Source organism: Lactuca virosa, chromosome 6 (genome assembly GCF_052849685.1).
Source record: "Lactuca virosa cultivar CGN04683 chromosome 6, Lactuca_virosa_CGN04683_v6, whole genome shotgun sequence".
Classification (NCBI taxonomy): domain Eukaryota; kingdom Viridiplantae; phylum Streptophyta; class Magnoliopsida; order Asterales; family Asteraceae; genus Lactuca; species Lactuca virosa.
The window spans coordinates 262,359,945-262,381,041 of NC_136431.1; the positions used below are offsets into that span (position 1 = coordinate 262,359,945).

General features: G+C 32.8%; 1 protein-coding gene and 1 pseudogene across 1 annotated transcript; both read right to left on the minus strand.

The window, feature by feature from the left end:
- Positions 1-3,481: 3,481 nt before the first annotated feature.
- LOC145122700 (cold-regulated protein 27-like) lies at positions 3,482-6,011 on the minus strand. Its single transcript, XM_079058260.1, has 5 exons — positions 5,876-6,011; positions 4,931-5,125; positions 4,642-4,840; positions 3,881-3,990; positions 3,482-3,795 (listed from the first exon to the last, which is right to left on the minus strand). Exons 1-5 carry the CDS (start codon positions 5,993-5,995, stop codon positions 3,751-3,753), a joined length of 669 nt encoding a protein of 222 aa, XP_078914386.1. The 5' UTR covers positions 5,996-6,011; the 3' UTR covers positions 3,482-3,750.
- A 5,147-nt stretch (positions 6,012-11,158) lies between these two features.
- On the minus strand, positions 11,159-13,330 carry LOC145118991 (protein FAR1-RELATED SEQUENCE 5-like; annotated as a pseudogene).
- Positions 13,331-21,097: the final 7,767 nt, after the last annotated feature.

Consider the following 21,097-nt stretch of genomic DNA (forward strand, 5'->3'; position numbering starts at 1 on the left):
CCGTAGACAGTTCACGGCCGTAAACTCCCTTCACGGCCGTAAACCCCATTCACGGCCGTACACCCTTCCTAAGTGGTGCATTAGACTGAAAACCCACTTTCCTCGATTCAATCAAGCCTCGGTAACATTCCTTAACCGAAAACAAGTGTTTTTCTAACACTTTATCTAACGAAATCACTAATTTAGATACATATATGTATTTAATTGTTATTAGGGCTCTGTTAAGTGCCACACGCTACAACTCGAGGGTCTTCATTTCAGTTCGTTGATTCGAAACTTGTACGCAACTAACTGTGAGTTCATACCCCTATGCCTTTACTGTTTTAACGTTTTCAGGGGGGATACAAGCCAAACATAATTGATTTTGTGAAACTTATATAAAAAGGATTTCAATAAACTTAAAAAGGATGCAATTGATACAATCATACAGTTTCTATACTTTTATAAAATATATAGATATTTTATCCCTTTTGTACTATGCTGAGCATAAGGGAAGTTTTCATCATAATCACAGAACTTTCAATGTAAAACATAAATTAAATGCATGAATGAGCATATAAGTTATAACATGTATAGTTTATGGAACAACTAACATATCAATGTACAAACATAGATTCAATGAAATCAAATATATAAACTATATAATGTGTAGTTTATGAGATATATAGACAGCAAGCTAAATTCAATGGATTCATTTTCTTCTGCACGTAATCGTTAGTATAGCATTTTATGAGTGAGCATTCTTCGCGTACTTACCTAAGTACTAACAAAAGTCCTGAGATTATAACCAGAGTCTCCTTGCTGGAGAACGTGAGTTTGTGTATAGATCTATACGGGATTGACAATCCCGCACCATAACTGTTAGCTACAGTTAGGCCGGCAGGCCTGGGTGACAAAGTCATTTCGATTCCGACACCTGAAGAACGTCGTTCAGGCAATTCAATGGTCAAGTATGGTTATAACAACTCATAAATTTGGTACTAAGAATATACGATTAATGTATGAATGGTAATAACTTTAATTAGTTCTATTATAAGGTAATAGAACTACTATACATATTACAGTTTTTCAGAGCTTTCCGAACTTACTATACATACTGGTGCTAACCAGGGTTTTTCATGTAAAAAGAAGTTTCTTATTAAATCAAACAATGCACAACACATCAATGGTAACTATACATATGAACTATTACGATATGAGATTCAATAACAAAATACATGTGTTAGAAAATAATGGACTTTCTTGTAAGCATACGAATACATTCATTAATTCATTAACCGATTTTCCTCTCAAAAACATGCTTATGAACTCACCACCTTTATGCTGATACTCTTTCAAAATTGTTTGTATTCTCAGGAAATCAGTAGACATGTACCTCCTGGAGTTTTAAGAAGACGAAGCGTATAGAGTCACGTCTTTTTCTTTTGATTATACTTTTGATGTATAAAAACAAGAATCAAACAGATGTAAAAACCCTTTTCATATATGTATTCAATGTAATGGTTGTGTTTACTTTGATTACTATGATGCAATCATTGTGATATTACATATGACGTCATCCACCCCCGAACGTTTCCGCCGTTCCGGTTTGGGGGTGTGACAGTAACTTTCGCAGGTGCTCCTCAGGATGCTCCCTGGTCTTGGAGTAGACTAGAATATCGTCAATAAACACAACAACCGACGGATCGAGCATTGACGTACATACTCGATTCATCAAATCCATGAATGATGCAGTTGCATTGGTAAGCCCAAATGACATTACTAAGAACTCATAATTACCATAACGAGTTCGGAAATCCATCTTCTCAATATCCTCCTCTCTAAATATCATCTGGTGGTATCCCGACCTCAAATCAATCTTACAAAACCAAGATGATTCATACAAATGATCGAAAAGGATATCAATCCTTAGATGTGGATAACGGTTCTTCATTGTCAACTTATTCAATTCCCGGTAATCAATGCACATCTTGTATGAACCATACTTCTTTCTGACGAAAATGATCGGTGCTCCCCAAGGCGAACTACTCGACTGGATAAACTCCTTGCCCAACAGAAGCTAAGAGGACAACTCCTGAATCTCAGGTGGTGCGAGGCGATACGACGCCTTAGCAATCGGGGCCACACCGAGGATCAGATCGATCCTGAACTCCACCTGCCTCATGGGAGGCACACATGGAAAATCTTCCAGGAAGACATCCGGAAACTCCCTAACAACTAGCTCATCAGAAACTGACTTCTTCCCTTCCACCCGAGTATCCACTACATATGTAAGATAACCCGCACACCCATCCTGAAGATACTGTCTAGCCCTAGAAGCATAACAGAAAGTCGAACCAACCATGGTACCCTCTCCATATATGGTTAGTTCTCCCCAATTGGGGTTCGAACCTCTACTAGATGTCTTTCGCAATCAATCAAAGCTCCAAACCTGCTCAACCAATCTATCCTTATAATTATGCACACATCTCCCATAGGGATGGGAATCCGATCAATCGGGTAGGACACCCCAAATATCTCCAAAATACAGTCACGGAAAACACTCGGAGCAGAAACATTGTGTTCGTTGGCAATGGAAACTCGCAACGGTCACTCCAACTCCCCAAGAGGCATATCGAAACCCCTGCTAAAGGATTGAGATACAAATGATCTACTCGCACCTGAGTAAAAAAGAACTAAAGCATGTAGAGAATTTACTAAAAGGATACCTAATAGAAACATAAATATAAGCATACAAAATACATGAACGGTACTCTCAAACTCTCAAACGTCAACATGAATAGAGAATCAAAACATGCAAAATCTAAAATATTCACTCACATATGTAAGTACCTAATATGTCACCGGTTTTTTAGAAACTATCTTGTCGCTGAATTTGAAAAAGTAAATTTGCATATATAGTTCTTTTTAGCAACGGATAAAACTTCTAATTTCAAAAATATTATTCTTACTATAGACGAATATTCAACAACGAATTATGAAGAATATTAAGTTTTGCTACTAATCCGTTGCTAATTGTAATGTTTTGTGATGGATTAGCCACGGATATAAACCGTTGCTAATGTCAGAGATGTGTTTAAAATTCAGAAATTTATTGATATCCGTCGCTACAAGCAACGGATATCCTAGAAATTTATTGATATCCGTCGCTACAAGCAACGGATATCCTAGTCGCTAATATCTATGTTTGAAAGGTTGTTTTGTGATAGTGCTACACATAACAAACTCTCTCCATCTAGCCATAGCCATCATTTTGCAACCCCATTGTTGTTGTCAGTTTTAACGCCTTTTTCGGAAGCTTTTGTTCACGATTGAAGTTACATACAAAACCCACTTGAAAAAGTAGCAAATGTTTGTGCTTTCTAAGCCGATTTATTTAAGTTATTATTTTTCTGCATCTATTCTTGTTTTTAACAAGAAATGTTGTTGACATGGTTCAGAAAATAAGTATGTAAAGGATTTCAAGTTGAAATAAGTATGCCAAGTTGACGATGTCATGTATACAACGCTTGTTTGGATCATCATCGCATACTTGTACCTTCTTAAGTTGTGTGACACCATCTTCTAGTATGATTCTAATGCCACTCTTTCTAAGATTTCTACTGCAACATCATATTGGCTAACAAGTCCTAAATAATACCATTGTTGAATAATAATCTCACGTTATATTAAGATCCAAACAAGCCATCCCTTTTCTCTTGTTGGAAATCACCGCAAAACTTCACAACTCACAAGGCCTCAGAAACATGGTTATCGGCCATTTCCATTACAGGACAAGTGCCAAAAGGATGCAGCCTGATAAAAGAAGAAAGACTGAGAGACTAGACGAGTGTATAATCTCATAAACATCTACTTTCATATCATTAACCATGCACATTACCTGACCATTGCCTAATTTGGAAACTGCAGAAGTATTCTTCCTCTTTTTGTTGTAGGGTGTGGTCACTATCTCTATAGCAGAATCTTCAACAAAGTTTTGATCTATCACCTCTGCAATGTCAGAAAGTAAGACCAAACTATGAATTAATGATTCTGATACCATCTAACATGACACACACACATCGCATATCCATCATCCGACCAATATGCACAAGCTACCGCGTATGTGTAGGCAAATCATATAGCAAAAACACACTTACATATGTCATATAGCCTTTACTATTAATTAATGAATCTTGTAGTAAATATAAGGAAGAAATGTAAATAAGTACAACACATTTATGGATATAGCTACTTTCACTATTTTTCTCTAGTGATTAAACCATTATTCTTATGTTAACCACTTTGAAAAAAAAAATAAAAAAAATAATTTTTCCTTGTTATTGGATTTTAGATCCGGGAAAAATACAGAAAACTGCAGTGTACTTTCATCATTTTATCGATTTAGCCACCAAACTATTATTATAATAATAAGTTTAAATAATTGCTCAATAACCAAGTCTATAGGATGATGAAAGTACGTTGTTGTATTTTGCCAATATTTAGAAACACAATTACCTGGAAATTTGTCTGTTTTAATTTGTTAAAAACATGTATAATGGTTCAATCATAATACAATATATTTAAGTGGCTAAATCGATAAAATGGTAAAAACACAAGTGTTCATTCGTTAAAATATATATTGGGTGAAGTTGCAAATACCTGTGTTACCGTAACTTGTTTGTTGAGTTGTTGTACTTAATGTCCCGTTTTCCTGGGGTGAAAGGGATTCCTTAGCTTTCCTAAAATGCTGAATCCATGGATTACTTGAAGTCACATGGGGTCTATCAACTACATTAACAACTGACTTTTCACTCCTGAAATCAATCCTTGACCAAGAGCCATGTTGTAGAACCTTAAACTGACAAACATATAAACAAAAAACATATCTTAAATAGGGAAAAAGAAAGATTACAAGCCGATAGATAAATCAAGATGCATCAATTCAAACCTCGCCAGAAGGATAATGGGTTCCAGTATGAACTTTCCTAGATGACTTTGTATCTAGCAAGCACTCGTTTTGGGTTTTCCCACATTGCATGTCCAATGAATTATATAACTGGTAAACAAAAGAAGCTTCCATGGAATTTAAGTACAAATTATGCTTCTCATCAGTCCATTCTGATGGTTCTCTTTTCGGGGATTCCTGAGTTTTTTTAAAAAGATTACTCAAACTCTATGATAAATATGTCGAAATCCAACAACCCTCACAATGACAGATAACGTCAAAGAAATAGGAACATAGCAGAAAAAACATGGTCCTCTATAGAAATTAATTTCACTAGGACCTTTCTAAATTGTAAAATAGCAACAGAAAGAAAGAAAAAAAATATATAATACATAAAATATATATAAACATGTCAATTTACTATCAAAGCCTTGTACTCTTTTTATAATCCTTTTATAAGCTTCACACTACTCCACCTTTTTGAGATATAATAATTATAATTATATTAGCCAACAAATCTAGCCCAAGCATTATATAAACTTTCAGAATTGCCTAATGGGCATTTGAATTAAGCACAACCCTAAATCCACGCAACCCATCTTGTGTGTCCGAATCTTAGCAGACCTCTCAAAGTTTTTGCCATCTTCTCTTGAGAAATTAAAGTTGGTTAAGATTTTAAAATTGAAAACTACCAAATTTAATTGAAAAGACTGGATCCTAATTATCTCCCCAACAACCAACATGCCATTAGAATGATATTAAACAATCCCAAGAACAATACTACCAAAAAGTATAATAATTGTTATTATTCCAAATCAAACCTAAAAGCCACATTAACATTATAAAATTCTTAGAAAATCACCATTACAATTTACAATACAACGATAAAACCCAAGAAATAAACACTAGTATATGACCATATATATTCATAATGATAAAGATTCATACCATAATTGAACTCTCCTCCTGCTCGACAAAATTACTCAACCCCGCTTCGTCCCCCATCATCTGCGACGCCACCGAACATGGTGGCGCCTCTGTCACCGGCGGCGGAAGCGTATACTCCATACCAACAGAGAAGAAAAAGAAGAAGACACGGCGGTGGTTGTGGAATTTGAGGATGAGCCAAAGAGTTTTGTTAAATGATTCGGCGAGCGCAATGAATAGAAGTGCCAGATGTCATAGCTTTTCCACATGGCATGGCGCCATGTCAGTCCGAAGTTCATGTTTGACTTTAGATATTTTGCAGCGCGGCGGATTTTTATTTGTACGGTGTAGATATTTTTGCTGCTTCTCAAAATATCCACGCCTCTATACTTTGTTCAAATATCTTTTTGCCTCAGTAAATTATTTCAAAGACTAGTATTTAAGTATGCCACGGATAATTTTTTTTTTTTTTGCAAATAATAAAAAAAGCCTATAAAGAGAAATCATGTAAGGGTTCAAAACGTAATTTTGAAGTGCATTGTAATTTTTTTGCAATTTATATAGAATGTGATTTTCGAATGTCAACGGTCCATATATAACATGGAAACGATTAGATCATATAAAATGGATTATAAAAATATCAAAATAAGGTTTTGATCCAAAAAGTTGTATATGGAGGATGCGAAATAAAGTTGACAGTATATCTTAAAGAAATTAATAAAAATGAAAACTATAAAGAGTTGTGTAATAGACGAAAACCTAACTTTAATGTATGGAGTAATTCATTTGTAATTCGTATATACAATTTAATTTACAAATGTCAACAGTGTACATACATCACCATAACGATTATATCATATCAAGTGGATCATAAAAGTATGAAAACAAAGATATATAGAAGAGGCGGACGAAAATAATACTTGAAAATGTATATTAATGAAATTAATAAAAAAAAAAGACAAAAAAATTATATAAGTGACCAAAAACATAACTTTAAAATATAGTAAGTCATTTAAGTATTAACTTCTAAAATATTAAAATATAATAAGTCGTTTAAGTCGTAACTTTAAAATATAGTAAGTCATTTAATGAAAGCAACAATCACAAACTAAACAAATATAACTGCTAGTCTGTGTAAAAAATCTTGACAAATCAAAACGAAAAGTTGGAATAACCGAACCGTTCAGAAAAACTCCCGGTTTGGGTTTTACGTTTAAAATAATATTTAGGAATATATAAACTTTATATTCCCTAAGTAAGAACCATCAAATCATCACTTATTCCACAAATAAATAATTACTAAAAATATAAAGGAATTTTATTTGTAGAGTTATAAATATAAACCATATTTCTTTTAAAATATTCACATGTACTTTAACATAAGCCTATTTCTTAAAAGCATACAATTTTTGCTACAATTTGTTTCATTAATTAAAATATGATAGCCTTCTATATATATATATATATATATATATATATATATATATATATATATATATATATATATATATATATATATATATATAGGCCTAAATTATTCTATTGAAAGTAATTATTGTGTTATTGTATGAATAACTGTGGGCCAATCAATTTTACTTATTTTAAGAAAGTGATTAATATATATTATCGAATTAAATGTAATTTAAAAATATCATCTAATTTAATTACAAGGGTATTTTAGTCAATTAATATAGATTTAATAAAGGAAAATTGCATATTTTAAGGGATCATAAATTATATTAGTTTTAAAAATCCGATTTTACGAATTATAACTATTTTAATTCGGACATTCTGACAGAATATGTTTATTTATTTAATTATTTACTCAAAAATAAAAATATTTTTGAACCATAAATAATAAAAATATTGTTGAACCTATTTCTTGCTCATGACTTTAAGAACTTCTTGTAGAATAACAAATTCTTGAACAATCAATTGAAGAATAAAAACAAAAAATACATTATTTCTTATAGAATACGGGTAACAATTGTTAAGAATTACATTTATTGTTAAAGAATAAAACTAAAAAAACTTTCAAAACGGGAAAGAAAACATCAAAATCTAACAACGACTAATACATTCTAAAAGACTAATGTGGTTCGTTTCAATTTTATGGTCCGTTCTTCAAGCATCAACTTCTGTGATTCCAACAGAATTAGAATTCGTGATTCCATTCCAATAGAATTGGATCTCACCAATATCATCCATTGAATCATCTACATAAAACGATCTGAGAAACCCAAACAATCCATTGCATGTCAACACTACAAAACGATCTGAGAAACCCGAACAATCCAATGGAGCTAACTTGTTTCCCTCGATGAGTGCTACTGTAAGCACCCATCATTCACCTTGAGCTTTGACACCATGATCGTTTCCTGTCAACAATCAATGAGAGCATAAACATGTGCATAATCAATAAATTTTTGACGAGTAACAAAGGGAAAAGTTTACCTCTACTCAGTCTAGCTTGGACAAACCGGGAAACCATGATATAAATGCGCTCCAAGTTGAAGAAAATTACTCCATACGTAACAAATTCACCAAAACTATCAGGCAATTCAAGCCCATTAAACTCTAAACCTTGAATCCGATTCGACTCACATAGAAAAATATGCACAAAAGCATAAACAACCATGAAAACAGTAGAAAACACATTGAAATTACAAAAATACCCCACCCCCAATTCCCAATAGGATTGGTGATCATTCAACAAAGCCTCCAACGTTTGATCTTTGTCTAATACAATCAACTGATTCACGGGTTTGACTCTTTGACCAAGCAATCCTGCAAATTGGTCAAAGCTCTCCTTCAATCCTTGCTTAGCACCACATTCAATCATACCTTTCAGGCGTTTCCTTTCCTTCGTCTGCTGATTCCATGGTTTCCATTGATTCTTTGAAGGTTGTAGTGAAGGCGGATTCTTCTGTTGACTCACCGTTGTCGGATGAAGTTGTGGGTAAATCTGATGAATCGTATTTAATGGAGGATTCATCGTGTTTACTGAAAAGCTTCTCGAATCGGCCCGCAATGGCTTTCATCATCTTTTTTGGTGATTTTGAGGTGTTGGAATCGTGTGTTGGGCTTTGTCTGCCATCGTGTTCGTCACTACTGTCATCGGTGATGATCGGTTGTAAGGAGAATTGATGAACGATTGATATGTCGTGCCCTCTCCCATGAAGTGAAAGTGTAAGGAGAATCTTCCGAACACTGAAAGCGTCGATGCTAGGGCTTTATCGGGGTGGGAGATTGAAGACACGTCGATGCTATGGCTTTATCGGGTGGAAGATTGAAGACACGCTTATTTATTTAGGTTATAAGCATGATTATAGTGATTATTTTTGGAACATACTAAACAAATTACTAAATTACCCTGATTTATTTATTTAGTTGTTTAATTTTTTATTTAATTTTGATTGGCCCACATTTATGCATACAATAACACAATAATTACTTTAAACACCTGAACCTATCTCTCTCTCTCTCTCTCTATATATATATATATATATATATATATATATATATATATATATATATATATATATATATATATATATATATAGGGGTTAGGGAATATGTGGTTGTTGGGTATTTAAGTTTAGGTGTGGAACATATATAACTACGTCGTTTTGGAGGAAAATAAGTTATCTTCATTGTACAAGTTAGTTATTCGTTCCATCAGGATCTGGCTTCTAGATTTTTTTTGGTTTCTTCCTCCCCTGTCTTCGATGTTTGCTTTCTTCCTTCTCAATCGATGTGTGTTTTTCCTTCAGCTATGTTATGTCTCTTATTTCGGTCTATAAATTGTTGCTATATGTTCAATTTCGTTCCTCTTCGTTTCGATTCACTCCAAGATCACCGTATGGTTCCCACCTTTTTCCCTAAGTCCGTTCTTGCGTTAGGTGAAGTCGAGTGGTGCTGCAGTTAAAATTTCACAATGGTCCCATTGATGAATACCCATCTCTACATATGAAGTACTTGAGCTCAGATCGATTAATTTAGAACGATTTTGTTTCTTTCTCGAGTTGGCTGTTGGATGTATTTGGGTCTGTATCAATCATTGTTCATAATTGACCCAAGATAGCTTTATCTCAAACGTTCTACAAGTCACTACATGGTGTAACTTTTTAGAATACTGTTATTATATGTACTACTCTCTTAGTGCTTGTAGATTTGTTGAAGATTAAGCACTCTGAGGTTGAAGCTTGAAAATAATGGTTTCCCTTTTGAATTTCGAAGGTTCTGGAGGATAAATGGTGTTTTGTAACTTGGAGTTAGCTTGTCCAGTTCAAATAAAGGTCTCAACTTTCTAGCTCCCTCATGGAAATTTTAGGCGTCCCATTTACACATAATTGCATAATTTTGAAAATTCAAGTTTACATATCTAATTAGGTTTGCTTCTTCTATGCTTCAGAGCCCAATTCAAGAATTTGAAGAATTTAAAGTTTATTCCAACCCTTTTGGTGATTCAGATGTGAATGCATAATAACCCATTTCAAAACATTGATCCATCCTACTGTGTAATTTCTTTAGATTTCATTTGGTGCTCTTTTGTTATTATCTTTTAGCGTTTGGGTTTGTTTTGCCTCTTGGAAATGTATAGAATCGAATGTAAATAATACTAAATGGGATTTTAGTTTTAGTTTTGAGGTCAATTTGTTCCAGTTTCAATAAATAAGAAAAAGAATTGAAATCATGATGAAAATTTCAACTTTTTTGACAGCAAAATTCAATTTAATATCATTGATTGTATGGTAAAAGTATTGCTGCATAAAACGATGGGTGATTCTATTGCAAAATGAAACATAATATTGGTTTTTAATGCTTTAATGAATGGTCAGGTTTGTTATGTATCAGGTATGATAAAAACAAAAATTGGGTTAAATTGCAATGTAATAATTGTTATAGTTTCAAGTTCAGTGGTAATTTGATCAGGTGATGTCTGTAACCATTCATTCCACATTTCCACTAAAAAATTAATAAGAAACAAAACTGGAAGTTCAATACCATATTAGAAAGACATTAAAAATAGGCTGCTATAATATGTAAAAAAAACAAAAAGAACAATCCATTAATACAAAAATAACTTGAGGGGCTAAAATAGTTCAGAACTGCAACAAAGAAAGAAGAACCTGTGCAAGCTATTTGACTGTAGAGATTTCAAGAACGGTATAGTTTAAAATTTCAAAATTAAAGATTATGTAGCTGCTAAACTGAATGAATGAAAATTTGTAGATGTCCATCAACAACACTTCTTCACCCTTCACTGTCAAGGAGTTGTGATAGAACCATTCAAGAGTAACATCATTGTTTGTCTTGTAAAGCCTCCTCCGCCTAAGACGAAAAAATGTGAGCATTGGACAAGGAAAATCATGAAATCTTAAAAAATAAAAATTACAAATCACCTTTTTCGTTGGACACCCGGTGGCATAATGACCCAATCCCTTGCAATGAGAACAAGTTCTCTTTTTCTTCGCCATCTCTAAAGAAGACTTGATTCTGGTTGCATTTTTAGGACGTCCTTTCGTATTAGTCAGGATAGTAAGATCCCGAATAGAAAACTGAGGCATCATGTCTACTTGAGTAAATCCCGCACAAGAACTTTGAGATGGACTTTCAGGTGCATTTGTTGAGTTTTCTTATCTTTGAAGGGGAAGTTTTTGCATGTTCGATTGCTTTGTTACTGTTTGCACGCACATACCATAAGGTTAAGGCACTGACTTGCTTTTCATTATTAATTTCGTCCAATCCAATGCTACAAGTGCTCACCTTGAACCTAGAATCAAGTGTCCACCTAGGTAAAATATAATGATTAGGAAGGGTTTGAACATGTCTCTTCTTCATCACATATAGACAATGCTTGCATAATATGCCATATGTTTCAAATTTAGCACATGAACATGTGACATTCACTTGATCTTTGAGACGAAAGATGACAAGTCTCCAATGTGCTCTATCAACATTCACTTTCCCAACCCGGTATTTGATTTCTTATGTACATTTGCTTAATGTCTCATGAGTTAGATTGCTAGTAGCTTCTATCCATTCTTTTTTAAAAACCTCAAAAATCTTTCTAGTATAACATTCTCCAGCTTTTGCTTCTATTGGATGAACTGACAAAAGAACTGCCTTCGAGTTCATAGTATTAAAGTCCTCATCTTCTTCAACAGCTCTTCGAGATGCAACTGCTTTATCATACTGAACTATAAACTCATTCAACATAGTCTTGGAATTAACAAATTCATCAAAAAAGGAATGAATGCTCTCGCTTCGTCCGCTTGTTGTCATGCCTGCGAAGAAAACATCCTTCAAGTAGGCTTTAACCCAATGATTTCGTTGGTTATACATCTCGGTGATCCAACGATTATTTTCGAGGTTATATTTAACACACATAACTTCCCACTCTGCTTCAAAATCTTCTATTGAATCACTCTTTACCCATTGTTTATAAGATTCTTTGAAATCACTATAACGGGTTACAAGCGGTCGAAGATGTTCTATCTCATGTTTCTTAATATGCCATGCACAGTAGCGATGTCGAGTGTTTGGAAACACTTTTTTTATTGCATTACCCATAGCCTTGTCTTGATCAGTTATAATTGCAGATGGGTACTTGTTGAACATGCACTTTAATAAATGCTCAAATAAGCATTGGAAAGTTTCTTCCTTTTCATTTTCTAGCAATGCACCACCAAATAATATTGATTGACCATGATGGTTCACCCCAACAAAAGGAGAAAATGGCATCTTAAATTTGTTTGTCATATATGTAACATCAAAGACAACAACATCTCCAAATTTAAGATAGGCATCCCTTGACCTTCCATCGGCCCAAAAAATATTTCTAGGCGACCCATCCTCAAATAAATCCACAACAAAATATTGGTTAAGATCAACTAATTCTTTATCTTGAAAATGTTTGATAACTCCATAAAACTCCTTACCTTTATATTGCTTTCGTTGCTCAGATAAGACATCAACACATTGTTTTGAAGTAACATTAGCTTCACATGGATTTTTCATTGCATTTACAGCCTTTTTAATTTGAGAAGGCTTCAACCCTGATTGACCAAGCTCCACCATAAGAGATTTACATGCCATTGAGCGGTGGAACTTCACATGAGAACGATGTTTCATTACTTTGGTCGGTGTAAGACTTAAATCATGATTATGTGTATCATTAAAAATATCCACAAACCATTTTCCATCTTTCCTTTTTGAAATCCGAAGCATCGCTTCACATCCGGTCCTTAAATCTCTACGACGTTTCTTTATTATCCCACTTGAACTATCACCCTTCAAACGTTTAAAACCTTGTTTGTTACACACGTACATCTTACGATAAACCTCCTTTGTTGTCTTGTTTTTATAATTCCAATGAATACGTATGCCAAATCCATGTAAAAATGCATATCGGTTATAAAATGTATATGCATCATGGCGTGTATTGAATATCTTTCCCATGATACTTGTATCATTACTTTCATCATCGTCACGTTTAAGACTTTCATCCACATCGCTTATTTTCTCACTCTCAAATAATGATTCCCAATGGCCATTTATGTCAATATCTACAGTTCTATCTGTTTCATAAGGCCGGTCATCTACATGGTTTTCTGTATTGATCTGTATTTGTATGTCCTGCATCAACAAACAAACAAATATTATTTTTTTAATGGCCAGGAATATTATATGTGTATTAAAACCACCCAAAATACATGGGGTTATAAAAGAAAACCAGACCTCATATGGAACAAAACAATAGATAGCATGCATAAAAATAAAAAGGCTTAAAATTTTACCTGGGACATCATTTAGACTAGTACGCAGAACTAAAATGGTCCTACATAATTACAACAGCAATGTAGTAGTTATGTACATTGAATCCTGTAACAACACCCACAAAAAAATATATATTATTAAATGTTACAAAAGTTCAAACTTCAAAATTGAATAGGGGAGAAGGCAGCTGATCGTGTTACACACCTACAAATTATGGGGAAAAAATTCAAATCCAAATTACATACAAAAGGAAGTAGGATGTAAGCCTACTTACAAAAACAAAAACCAAAAAAATAATAATAAGTGGCCTAAAATGCCAATGCAACTAGCGATTACAAGCCTACAAAATATGGGGAAAAAATCAAATCTAAAAGAAGAAGTGAATGTAAGCCTGCAATTAAAAAAATCATGTGGCCTAAAATCCCAATGAAACTAGTTACAGGGGTTGTGATCAAGGAGGATAAAAAAATACATGTGATAAAGTAGCAGTGGAAAAGACGACTTACAACATTCAGTTCCAGAACGTTTTCAATTACTTTCCCCAAAACGCCGAAGATCATCAAGGAGATTAGAGTTGGAGAAAGAATCATATCAATAACAAGCGTAATATGTGAATTAGATAAACATGGAAACAATTTAGAATAATTAGAGTAATTAGAAAAATAAACGTATTTTGATGATTTTCTAGGAAAACGATGGCGTTTCAAAGGGTTCTACACCCAAGCTTAGTTACCCAACAACCACATGTTCACTTTTCCCATATATATATATATATATATATATATATATATATATATATATATATATATATATATATATATATATATATATATATATATATATATATATATATATATAGCTAGGTTCATATGTGGATCAATAACTATTGTGTGGTTGTAGGGACCAATCAGATTTTAGAAAAAGAATAAATGATTAAATAATCTAATAAGGGCAGATAAGTAATATTACCTATAAATTTAATAATAACCAAAACTAAATTCCTTAAATCATGGATGAATCCCTTTAAATCATCATGACTGCCATCGATAACCCTAAGTCGACTTTATCAACACCATGTCACCGTCCTCTACATCATCATCGATCAGATGATGAGTAGTACGATCTTGAAGAGGGAGAGGATCAATAGTAGAAGAAAAGAAGCGCAGAAGAGGATGAAAGGTTCATTGGTTGCACACTTATTTGTTCAGCTAGGTCAAATCTCCTTCAATCTATCGCTTCCTCAGAATAATAACAATCCTTCCCTGTTTCAAAATTCTTGATAAGGAGGTTCACAGTCCATCGAAATATGAGTCGTCTACAAGTGTTAACAAGACCTGAAAGAAACCCTCTACATTATTCACCGCCTCAAAGAAACCCTCTCTTCCACCCCCACCCCTTGTCTGCTCCAGCTCGGCCACAGTCGAGAATCGAGGACTTGGACCGAGCCTTAGATCGAGACGCTCCCACTAGCTGCTTGCCGGAATCTCCTCATCCTGGCATCTGATCGCCAGTATCTCATCCCTATTTTCTTGTGAAGTCGACCTCCTTCTCCGGCGGTGACCAAGTAAGTTTTTATAGTTGTTTTTGTAAATCTATTAATGTATTTATGATTGAGAATACTAGTTCGAAATTTTACTAGTAATTTGATAGCCATAAGAACTTATCATGGCTGCACTCTACAGATTGGAAATCCTCGGCACCACTTGTTCAAATAAATACGATCTGTTTAATTGTTTTGCTGCTTTTCCTCACAGTTTGACATTATAAAACCAAGAATTCGTGTCTGATAGTTTTCAGCTAACATTCATATGATTTACAAGGCATAATCTCTTTTAATTTTGTTCATGGAGGTGGGGATCTTTTCTCTATGCAAGCACAGTTTATTGGAGACTTGCAATATGACACCAATTTTGTGAAAAAATTATGCTAACTTCTGTCATCTAATCCTTACATAGACAACCATTTACATAAAGAAGTCGATACAAATAAAAACCCTCTCTTCCATGCTTGTATGTGTTTAATAGGTCTTTGATGGACATAACCAGAGAACAAATTATAAACAGTAACATCAATATGTGTGTAGAATACTCATAAACTCATTCTATTAGAATATTTAAATGATCATTCGGTTAGAAATAACATCATTCTGTTAAAATATACAACCATTCATTCTATTAGAATCTTATAGCAATATAATGTGGTATGCATTCTATTTTGGAAGATTGGACTATAATGTGTGAATTTGGTTTAAAGATTTGCATATGTGTTGGTAGTAATTTAAAATGTTGATTATAGTTAATGTTGACATTCTTCATATTTGTCTGACAGTCTCGTAAAACCAATAATGATTGAAGAATCCAAGATTGATTCCAAAATACCAAATATTTCAAAAATCAAGAAGTGAATAATGATTCCATACATCTCAATAGCCGGAAATTCAAGAAGTCAAGAAGAAATGCATTTTGATCCTCTCATTGAAATTGAGAGATACAAAAGAAGATGATGGATTCTGCTAGTTTTACCACCTACAACTTCATGAAAAATCCAGATGAAGAAGCCTTAGAATTCGATTTTATTGTTGTCATTCTCACAGAACGAGTTTTTGTATCTCATTCTTCAAGAATGCAAAATTAAATATTGTTATTGGTTTTCAGATTTTTCTGTTTTTTGATATGGACTACTTCATAGAATGTAATTATTTAATATGTTATTAGTATAAAAAATGTTTTTGGTTATTACATTCTGCTTAGAATGGAAATTTTGTAAAAAGAAAAAAGTTGATTTCTTATTCTTAAATATATTCTGTCAGAATGACACCATAGTTACAAAAATATTTTTTCAGATTTTCGAATTAAAAGAATGATTATCCTTCAAAATCATATTTTTTTTTAAATAAGAAAAAGTATCCATAAAATCCAGAATTTACCTTTTTTAAATCTAGCTAAATTGACTAAAATACCATTTCATTGAATTTTATGTTATTATATGGTACATGTTATTCCACTGTAATACTATAGACCCTAGATCATAACCATTCTTTTTTTTTTGGAAAGGGAACTTCCCTAACGAGGGTTTACGGGCCAGCTTTCGCGCAGCGACTAATCCCCCGCTGCAAACATGAGGCTTTGCCTTATGCCCTGGAGTCACTGCAGGCGAACCTTCATGGCCACAAGGGCTGAGTGGTGCCAGGATTTGAACATGGGTCAATAGGTCATAACCATTCTTGATTCTTCATCTGTTGGTTTAGAATTGTCCTTACGACCACACAATAGTTATCATCCACATTATAACCTAACCCTATATATATATATATATATATATATATATATATATATATATATATATATATATATATATATATAGGTTCAAATGATAACCCAAAAACATCAAGAACCATTTTGGGCAAATCAAATATTAATATTATAATAAGCAAACTTTTCATTCTCTGGTTTACAACTAGTTTCCACTTGTTGTTAGACAGTCGTTAGACCACTATCGAACCCACGCCAGACCACCGTCGAATCGTCGTCGGACTAATACCAAATTCAATGACATTCTTTTAGTCGTATTCACAACTTAATATAACAAACATTCTAGTTGTCATTTCTTTGGTAATACTTTTAAACACATATTATTTTATTTTTGCAGCCAAATATATAAAAATTTAATAAAAAATACAATTATGCCTTAACAAATTCAATTTTCTTTTTTCTGAATTATAGATTTCTTTAAAAAAATATATTATGTATAAGATATATTCACGGTTTAGATACAAGATTCACAGTTTAATAAACATATTAATTCACTAATACACAGTTTAGTATTTTCATGCATATCTTCATTCATATTTTAACACAAAATTTATATAAAATATACAACTTAATGTACTACATTTTTCGTTTAATACATAAAATTCACAACATAACATAATACAATCCATTATACACTAATTCACAAATTTAAAGAAGTCAAACTCAAATTCTACCACCACCACCAACTACCACATGCCACCACTAACCACACGTGTCACCGTCCAATCATCCATCTTTCTAAATCATATATGTATATAAAATCATTAATTGGTATCTTAAATATTATATTCATAATTTAACAAACCAACTACTTCTCTTATTCAGAGTTTATGCAAAATAATTATAAAAATTAATACATTCTACATATTTATAAAGCACAAAAAATTAATATATTTGTAAAAAAATTAATACAAACATTTATACATAAATCATTTATATTTTAACACAAAATTCATTAAAATCTTACATCTTAATGCAGTCAAAGCACAGTTTAAACAGAATTAATGCAGTCAATTCACAGTTTAAAACATAAAAAATCACAATTTAATACATAAAATTCACAGCTTAATTTAGTCAATTCAAAGTTTAAACAGAAAATTCACAACTTAATGCAGTTAATTCACAGTTTAAAACACAAAAATCACAGCTTAATACATAAAGTTCACAACTTAAAACAATGAATTCGCAATTTAATACACAAAAAATATAAATTCATAGCCATATTATCAACTTAAAACTCTACAACAAATTCACAGTTTAATAAAATAAATTCACATTTTAATACACAAAATTCACAAGTTAATATTATTAATTAACAGTTTAAACAGAAAATTAATGTAGTCAATTTACCGTTTAAAACACAAAAATCATAGCTTAATACACAAAATTCAAAACTTCATACAATAAATTCATAGTTTAGTACACAAAAAGTATGCATTTACAACCATAATTATCGAACTAAAATTCTTAACACATTCAATTTACATTTTAAAACTTATAAAAAATCATGCATTTGTAGTGTAAGACTATAACATTCCAAAAATCACAATAATTTAAACTTTTCAAAATCAACCCAAAATCATTAATGTTTACAAAATCATTGTTTCAAAAGTGTATTTCAGTAATCAGAGTATCCCAAAATCCAAATAACATAAAACCAAAGGATGTGCACAATCACGCATTCGCATTGCCACAGTCATCTGAAGTACCTAAAATAATAAACTGGAACTGTAAGTCAAAGCTTAGTGGGTTCCCCCAAAGTAACAACCTATACAAACATATAACATCATATACTGGTTCCACAACTAATAGACTGGATTACCCCTAAGCCTACAATATGAGTGTGGCTTGCCTTTCAGGCCCACAGCTCATATATGGCTTGCTTCCGAGCCCGCAACATAAGTCTTGTTTGCCCTTCAGGCCCACAGCTTATGTATGGCTTGCTCCCGGGTTTGCTGGCTACCGCACAAAGCAGTACTACCTCAACCCAAGCATACTATGTTGACATATACATAACATATAACATATATCCACCAAACAGATAAACATATAACCAGTCAACAAAGAACACACGCAGATCTACATATCATTACCACATAGAAATATCTATATACCAGGATACATATCTAATAGATCACTACAGTATAGCAACATACTAAATACCACCAATCTAAGGAATGCATAACCGTATATACTCAGAGGTGAGATAGAAACCTAGACAGGTGATCCTACTCTAGAGCCACAAACAAACAAGGAACATGCAAGAAAGCCTAGATCAAGAGTCCTCACTCTTGTTGGATTAGATGTCTAAGCCCATAACTATTATCAGTATGTATCGACCCGAGAGTAGCATGGTCCATTTGGGTTGCATATAATCAGGACAATTTGTTAGGATGGACTTTTGAGAGAAGAGGTTATATATGATTTATTAATATATTATAAGTTCTAATATATTAATATGAAATCATATGTTTTAATTAGTGTTGATCAAGAATTAATTTGGAATTAATTTAGTGATCAAAAGATACTAATTAAATCTATGGGGACTAATTATAGTAATTAGTTATATTTATATGTGTTGGGCTTATGATCCATGTTGAACCAAGTTTATGTATGGATACATAAAGAGTTGGGCCATATGAACCATGGATCATTAAACCCATGGGTATGGGTTTTTGTTATACCCATGACTCTTAGAATTCAACACATATAAATACATATATGATGACCTAAAACCGCCAACCCTAGTGTGTTTGCATGTTCTTGGAGTTCATGAAGGTTTTAGAGTGCATGGAGATTCTCTCTCAAGTCCTACCTTTGTCCTTTATGTGTTGTGACTTCATTTGAGGCTTCCACACTATTGGGGCTAAGCTCTTAAGGCTAAATGCATCAAGACTTCCAGCCATATGAAAAGGTATGTTACACTAACTAGTATCTTGTGTAGTTTACATCTCTGTATGCTAGTTATAGGCTTAATACCTTGGAAACACCTTTGCATGTATAATTAGTGAAAACATAGATCCAAGGTATTTAGGGTTGTATGTGCACCATAGGATGTTGTATTATACTAAAACCCAACAGTGGTATCAGAGCCATGGGTTGTTTTCATGTTATACTTGCTGAAATAGCTTAAAAATTGAAAATTCTGGCTTTCTGGGCACTGGACTCGCCGAGTCCATGAACAAAATCATCCAACTCGTCGAGTTGGTTCATGCACTCGACGAGTTGGACCCCCAGACAACATATTTTCGACTTTTAAGGCTGGAATTGGACTAGAATCATTACCCTAAGCTGTTTTTGAACTTATAAACTTGTTTTTGATGTGGTAATGATCATTCTAATCCAATTCAAAAGATAATTGTCATAAAATTCATGTTTTGTATTAGTTTAATGGTTAGGCTAATTACATGAAAGTTGGTTGATTTGAATTATCTTGTTCATATGAGTTTAATCTAGATCATAGTTTTCTTGACATGTTTGTTAGTTAAATTGATGATCTTAATGTGTTTTTAATGGATTCCATAACTTGTCCTCAAGTTATGGAAAACCAAAAGTTTTGTGTTAAGTTTTCATTAAAAGCCATAGGTTACACATTGGAAGAGTTATTTTGTCATAAATTGTTTTATGAACTCCATAACTTGTCCTCAAGTTATGGATGTTCAAGAGTCTCTTCATTAAAAGTTTTTTAAGTCTTTCATTAAACTCATATGTTATGGAATTGAAAAGTTTTTGAATTGTTCAAAACTTGCCCTCAAGTTTTGGAATTTGTAAAGTTACCCCCATGTATACTTTAATTCCAAGTTAGACCCTTAGAATTTTAAAGTTTAAAATTCAACCCTTATAGTATTATAATATTAATGGTAATATATATATATATATATATATATATATATATATATATATATAAGAACAAATTCGTCTTACCGTTAGTAGGCCTCATTCACGAAGCCGATCTATAAGGGGGTATAACGTTACTGCCTATAAAATGGCAGTTTAATGGGTGTCCACTCTCACCCACCGCTTCCTTGACTGGTGGAGGGTCGTTAGCCGAACGGGTAGGACAATGATTTTAATTCTCATTAAAAGTATAATGATTATTATAATGTAACTAAATGTTTTATAAATTCCCAATCTTAGTTACTTTAGGAAA